The sequence below is a fragment of the Pristiophorus japonicus genome, chromosome 9 (assembly GCF_044704955.1).
Source record: "Pristiophorus japonicus isolate sPriJap1 chromosome 9, sPriJap1.hap1, whole genome shotgun sequence".
Taxonomy (NCBI): domain Eukaryota; kingdom Metazoa; phylum Chordata; class Chondrichthyes; family Pristiophoridae; genus Pristiophorus; species Pristiophorus japonicus.
In genome coordinates, this window is record NC_091985.1 from 217,579,277 (window position 1) to 217,586,838 (window position 7,562).

Consider the following 7,562-nt stretch of genomic DNA (forward strand, 5'->3'; position numbering starts at 1 on the left):
GAATGGAAGACCAACAGGAAGAGCAGTGCAAGGAAGGTAGTGCAGGGGTCACCTGCGGTCATCCCCCTGCAAAACAGATACACCACTTTGAGTACTGTTGGGGGGGATGACTCATCAGGGGAGGACAGCAGCAGACAAGTTCAAGGCATTGTGGATGGCTCTGCTGCACAGGAGGGCAGGAAAAAGAGTGGGAGAGTGATAGTGATAGGGGATTCAATTGTAAGGGGAATAGATAGGCGTTTCTGTGGCCGCAACCGAGACTCCAGGAGGGTATGTTGCCTCCCTGGTGCAAAGGTCAAGGATGTCTCGAAGCGGGTGCAGGACATTCTGAAAAAGGAGGGTGAACAGCCAGTTGTCGTGGTGCACATTGGTACCAACGATATAGGTAAAAAACGGGATGAGGTCCTAAGAGACGAATTTAAGGAGCTAGGAGCTAAATTAAAAAGTAGGACCTCAAAAGTAGTAATCTCAGGATTGCTACCAGTGCCACGTGCTAGTCAGAGTAGGAATCACAGGATAGTTCAGATGAATACGTGGCTTGAGCAGTGGTGCAGCAGGGAGGGATTCAAATTCCTGGGGCATTAGAACCGGTTCTGGGGGAGGTGGGACCATTACAAACCGGATGGTCTGCACCGAGGCAGCACCGGAACCAATGTCCTAGGGGGAGTCTTTGCTAATGCTGTTGGGGAGGAGTTAAACTAATATGGCAGGGGGATGGGAACCAATGCAGGGAGACAGAGGGAAGCAAAATGGAGACAGAAACAAAAGACAGAAAGGTGATGAGTAAAAGGGGAGGGCAGAGAAACCCAAGGCAAAAAACAAAAAGGGCCACTTTATAGCAAAATTCTAAAGGGTCAAAGTGTCTTAGAAAGGCTCTGTGCCTCAATGCGAGGAGTATTCGGAATAAGGTGGACAAATTAACTGTGCAGATAGCAGTTAACGGATATGATGTGGTTGGCATCATGGAGACATGGCTCCATGGTGACCAAGGCTGGGAACTCAACATCCAGGGGTATTCAACATTTAGGAAAGATAGACAGAAATGAAAAGGAGGCGGGGTGGCATTGCTGGTTAAAGAGAAAATTAATGCAATTGTAAGGAAAGATATTAGCTTGGATGATGTGGAATCGGTATGGGTGGAGCCAAAGGGCAGAAAACGCTTGTGGGAGTTGTGTACAGACCTCCAAACAGTACTAGTGATGTTGGGGAGGGCATCAAACAGGAAATTAGGGGTGCATGCAATAAAGGTGCAGGAGTTATCATGGGTGACTTTAATATGCATATCGATTGGGCTAACCAAACTGGAAACAATACAGTGGAGGAGGATTTCCTGGAGTGCATAAGAGATGATTTTCTAGACCAATATGTCGAGGAACCAACTAGGGGGAAGGCCATTTTAGACTGGGTCTTGTGTAATGAGAGAGGATTAATTAGCAATCTCATTGTGCGAGGCCCCTTGGGGAAGAGTGACCATAATATGGTGGAATTCTACATTAGGATTGAGAATGAAACAGTTAATTCAGAGACCATAGTCCAGAATTAAAGAAGGGTAACTTTGAAGGTATGAGGCGTGAATTGGCTAGGAAAGATTGGCGAATGATACTGAAGGGGTTGACAGTGGATAGGCAATGGAAGACATTTAGAGACCGCATGGATGAACTACAACAATTGTACATCCCTGTCTGGCGTAAAAATAAAAAAGGGAAGGTGGCTCAACCGTGGCTATCAAGGGAAATCAGGGATAATATTAAAGCCAAGGAAGTGGCATAAAAATTGGTCAGAAATAGCAGGGGACTGGGAGAAATTTAGAACTCAGCAGAGGAGGACAAATGGTTTGATTAGGGCAGGGAAAATAGAGTACGAGAGGAAGCTTGCAGGGAACATTAAAATGGACTGCAAAAGCTTCCATAGATATGTAAAGAGAAAAAGGTTAGTAAAGACAAACGAAGGTACTCTACAGGCAGAATCAGGGGAAGTCATAACTGGGAACAAAGAAATGGCAGACCAATTGAACAAGTACTTTGGTTCGGTATTCACTAAGGAGGACACAAACAACCTTCCGGATTTAAAAGGGGTCAGAGGGTCTAGTAAGAAGGAGGAACTGAGGGAAGTCCTTATTAGTCAGGAAATTGTGTTGGGGAAATTGATGGGATTGAAGGTCGATAAATCCCCAGGGCCTGATGGTCTGCATCCCAGAGTACTCAAGGGGGTGGCCTTTGAAATAGCGGATGCCTTGACAGTCATTTTCCAACATTCCATAGACTCTGGATTAGTTCCTATGGAGTGGAGGTTAGCCAAGGTAACCCCACTTTTTTAAAAAAAGGAGGGAGAGAGAAAACAGGGAATTATAGACCGGTCAGCCTGACATCGGTAGTGGGTAAAATGATGGAATCAATTATTAAGGATGTCATAGCAGCGCATTTGGAAAGAAGTGACATGATAGGTCCAAGTCAGCATGGATTTGTGAAAGGGAAATCATGCTTGACAAATCTTCTGGAATTTTTTGAGGATGTTTCCAGTAGAGTGGACAAGGGAGAACCAGTTGATGTGGTGTATTTGGACTTTCAGAAGGCTTTCAACAAGAGATTAATGTGCAAAATTAAAGCACATGGGATTGGGGGTAGTGTACTGACGTGATTGAGAACTGGTTGTCAGACAGGAAGCAAAGAGTAGGAATAAATGGATATTTTTCAGAATGGCAGGCAGTGACTAGTGGGGTACCGCAAGGTTCTGTGCTGGTGCCCCAGCTGTTTACATTGTACATTAATAATTTAGACGAGGGGATTAAATGTAGTATCTCCAAATTTGCGGATGACACTAAATTGGGTGGCAGTGTGAGCTGCGAGGAGGATGCTATGATGCTGCAGAGTGACTTGGGTAGGTTAAGTGAGTGGGCAAATGCTTGGCAGATGAAGTATAATGTGGATAAATGTGAGGTTATCCACTTTGGTTGTAAAAACAGAGAGACAGACTATTATCTGAATGGTGACAGATTAGGGAAAGGGGAGGTGCAACGAGACCTGGGTGTCATGGTACATCAGTCATTGAAGGTTGGCATGCAGGTATAGCAGGCGGTTAAGAAGGCAAATGGCATGCTGGCCTTCATAGCGAGGGGATTTGAGTATGGGGCAGGGTTACTACAGTTGTACGGGGCCTTGGTGAGGCCACACCTGGAGTATTGTGTACAGTTTTGGTCTCCTAACTTGAGGAAGGACATTCTTGCTATTGAGTGCAGCGAAAGTGCACCAGACTAATTCCCAGGATGGCGGGACTGACATATCAAGATAGACTGGATCAACTGGGCTTGTATTCACTGCAGTTCAGAAGAATGAGAGGGGATCTCTTAGAAACATTTAAAATTCTGACGGGTTTAGACAGGTTAGATGCAGGACGAATGTTCCCAATGTTGGGGAAGTCCAGAACCAGGGGTCACAGTCTAAGGATAAGGGGTAAGCCATTTAGGACCTAGATGAGGAGAATCTTCTTCACCCAGAGAGTGGTGAACCTGTGGAATTCTCTACTACAGAAAGTTGTTGAAGCCAATTCACTAGGGGGATCAAGGGGTATGGCGAGAAAGCAGGAATGGGGTACTGAAGTTGCATGTTCAGCCATGAACTCATAGAATGGCGGTGCAGGCTCGAAGGGCCAAATGGCCTACTCCTGCATTTATTTTCTATGTTTCTATGTTAACTAAATCATTTTCAAACTTAATGTAAAATTCTATATAATTATGGTCACTCTTCCCAAAGGGCCACTTTCCTACAAGGTTATTAATTAACCTTTCTTATTGCATAATATTAGATCTAAAATAATCTGTTATCTAGTTGGTTCCTCAACATACTGATCTAGAAAACCATCTTGTATACCTTCCATGAATTCATCCTCCACACTATTACTGCAAATTTGGTTTGCCCAGTCTGTATGCAGATTATTGTATTATCTTGTTACATGCAGCTCTAATTTCCTGAGTTATACTGTGCCCTACATTACCACTGCAGTTTGTGGCTTATAAAGAACGCCCACCAATGTTTTCTGCCCTCGCTGTTTCTTAGCCCCACCCACAATGATTCTACTTCTTGATTTTCTGAGCTAAGATTCTTTTCCTCTACTGTCTTTATCCCATCCTTTATTATCAGGTCTACCCCTCCTCCTTTTCCATTTTGCTATCTCTTCTAAAAGTTACGTATCCTGGAATATTTAGTTCCCAACTGTGGTCATTTTGCAACCTCGTGTCCATAATGGCTATTAGATCAAACCTATTAATTTCTGTCTGCGCTATTAATTCATCTATTATATTGAGAATTCTTTGTGCATTCAGATATAGTGCCTTTAGTTTTCGTTTTCTAAAATTGTTTCCTTGATTTCTTCTTTGTCAGTAATGCCCTATTACCTTTGTTAGTCTCTCTGTCCCTTCCTGACCCACTCTGCTTATTCTTACACCAAACCCTGCTCTGCTCTAGCGCCTTGACATGTAATTTGTTGCTTTTACTCTGTATCTAAACCATTCTGTACACTTCCCTGAATCTCCCCCACCTTCATTAGTTTAAAGCCCTGTTTACTGCCCTAGTTATTTGATTTGCCAGGACACTGGTTCCTGCCCAGATCAAGTGGAGCCCATCCCAATGGAACAGCTCCCTCTTTCCTCAGTACTGGTGCCAGTGCCCCATAAAGCAAAACTCCTGCCTTCTACACCACTCTTTTAGCCACGTATTTAACATTTTAATCTGCTTATCCCTCGACCAATAGGTGTGTGGCTCAGGTAACAATCTGGAGATTATTAACTTTGATGTTCAGCTTTTTCATTTGGACTCCAACTCTTCAAACTGTTTCAGCAGAACCTCACTGTTAGTCCTACCGATGTTGTTGATTCCTACATGGACCATGACAACTGGATCCGCCCCTTCCCATTCTAAGTTCTGATTCTGAGCTACCCCGGGGAGAGGGCAGTGTGTGATGTCCCTGTAGGATGCAGTATGTTCAGTGTCTGACCCTGAGATGCCCCAGGGAGAGGGCAGTATGAGACATCCCTGTGGGATGCATTATGTTCAATCTCTCACCCTGAGCTGCCCCAGGGAGGGGACAGTAAGTGATGTCCCTGTGGGGTGCAGTATTTTCAGTGTCTAACCCTGAGCTTCCCTAATTCCTTCTGCTCTAGGGGGCAGTCACGCTCCTCTCAGTCAGAGTAAATAGGAGGGACAGCGTCATCTACTAGACACCGGCGATATTTCAAGGCACACAATGCCTGGCTCCATCCCAAAGAAATCCAAAACAAACCTGCAGATTCAATTCATTTTATTATCAATGGTTCAAGAAAGTTTAGCTCCATTTGTTGCACCTTTCAGTATTTGAAGAAAGCCGTTTAAACAGTGAAATATGGATACAAACACAATCAGCATTATTTTTATCTGACCCTTTTCCCGTTGATTAGTTGGTCCAATATCTAGAATATTAATCTCCAGTTATAGGGGTGATCAATATCAATAAAAAGAAACCACATATACCAAAATGGACATGATTCAGTTTGGCATAACAGCAGAATCCAAACCCTGCAGGCACTTGTGAACTCGCTGATGTCTCAGCAGGTTGGACGATTGAGTGAATCCCTCCCCACACACAGAGCAGGTGAACGGCCTCTCCCCAGTGTGAACTCGCTGGTGTGTTATCAGGGTGTATGACCGAGCGAATCCCTCACCACACACTGAGCAGGTGAATGGCCTCTCCCCAGTGTGAACTCGCTGGTGTGTCAGCAGGTGGGATGACTGAGTGAATCCCTCCCTACACACTGAGCAGGTGAACGGCCTCTCCCCAGTGTGAATTCGCTCATGTGTCAGCAGGTTCGATGACTGAATGAAGCCCTCCCCACACACGGAGCAGGTGAATGGCCTTTCCCCAGTGTGAACTCGCTGGTGTTTCAGCAGGTTGGATGACTGAGTGAATCCCTTCCCACACACAGAGCAGGTGAATGGCCTCTCCCCAGAGTGAACTCGCTCATGTGCCAGCAGGTGGGATGACCGATGGAATCCCGCCCCACAGATGGAGCAGGTAAACGGCCTCTCCCCAGTGTGAACTCGCTGGTGTGCCAGCAGGCGGGATGACTGAGCGAAACTCTTCCCACACTCAGAGCAGGTAAACAGCCCCTCCCCAGCGTGTATTCTTTGGTGTGTCAGCAGGTGGGATGACTGAGTGAATTCCTTCCCACACATGGAGCAGGTGAACGGCCTCTCTCCCGTGTGAACTCGCTGATGTGAAAGCAGGTTAGATTTCAAAGTGAATCCCTTCCCACACTCGGAGCAGATAAATGGCCCCTGCCCAGTGTGAACTCGCTGGTGAGTTAGAAGTCGGGATGACACAGTGAATCCCTTTCCACACACAGAACAGGTGAACGGCCTCTCCCCGGTGTGACTGCGCCGATGAATTTCCAGCTGGGATGGGTAATTGAATGCCTTCCCACAGTCCCCACATTCCCACGGTTTCTCCATGGTGCGGGTGTCCTTGTGTCTCTCCAGGTTGAATGATCAATTGAATGCTCGTCCACACATAGAACACGTGTATGTTTTCTCCCCACTGTCAACGGTTTGATCTTTTTACAGGCTGTATAACTGGTTAAAGCTCTTTCCACAGGCAGTGAACTGGAACACTCTCACTTGGGTGCGTGTGTCTTGGTGCTTTTCCAGTCACATTGATGTTTGAAATCTGTTGCCACAGACAGAACAGACAAACATTGCTCTTTCCACATTCAAAGGCCGATAGTATTCAAGTCCTCAGGAATTGAGTGATTCCATCAGATTTTGATGTGATATTTAGTTTTAGAGCTTCCCGTTGGCAAATCCTCCCATTCTAATACCCTGGAAAAGAAGTTTACAAAAATAATTACTGCAAGTAAATGACAGAAATTCAGAACAGACAATTCTAGATTCTATGGAACATTCTTTCCTTTCTTGTTCCTCCAAAGCTGTAAATCCCCATCCCATACAGTCTCCGTTCTCCCTGTCTTGAAATTCAAACACATCGCACGTCTGAAGACAGCTTGTTCTCTGCTCCCATTTTTCACCACCAACTCTGTCTGGGTTCAGTTTTACACACTGGTTCCATCCCTCAACTCCCCTGAAGGTGCTGACACTGGCTGGGTTCAGTTCTCCACTCACTGGTTCCCCTCCCTCTCCTGAAGGTGCTGGCTCTGGCTGGGTTCAGTTCCACACTCACTGGTTCCCCTCCCTCTCCTCCCCTGAAGGTGCTGACTCTGGCTGGGTTCAGTTCTACACTCACTGGTTCCCCTCCCTCTCCTCCCCTGAAGGTGCTGACTCTGTCTGGGTTCAGTTCTACACTGACTAGTTCCCCTCCCTCTCCTCCCCTGAAGACGCTGACTCTGGCTGGGTTCAGTTCTACACTCACTGGTTCCCCTCCCTCTCCATCCCTGAAGGTGCTGACTCTGGCTGGGTTCACTGGGACACTGAAGCCCCGCCCACACGTTGTTCGTTTGCAAAGATGTTCACGCATGCGCTCTACTGCTCGATGAGTCACCATGGCGGAGCACAAACCTGCAGCTGTCCTTCACAAAGATG

General features: G+C 46.2%; 1 protein-coding gene across 1 annotated transcript; it reads right to left on the bottom strand.

Moving 5' to 3' along the window:
• Positions 1–5,516: 5,516 nt before the first annotated feature.
• Positions 5,517–6,655, bottom strand: LOC139274136 (zinc finger protein ZFP2-like). Its single transcript, XM_070891179.1, has one exon. It carries the CDS (start codon positions 6,477–6,479, stop codon positions 5,517–5,519), a length of 963 nt encoding a protein of 320 aa, XP_070747280.1. The 5' UTR covers positions 6,480–6,655.
• Between the last annotated feature and the right edge of the window lie 907 nt (positions 6,656–7,562).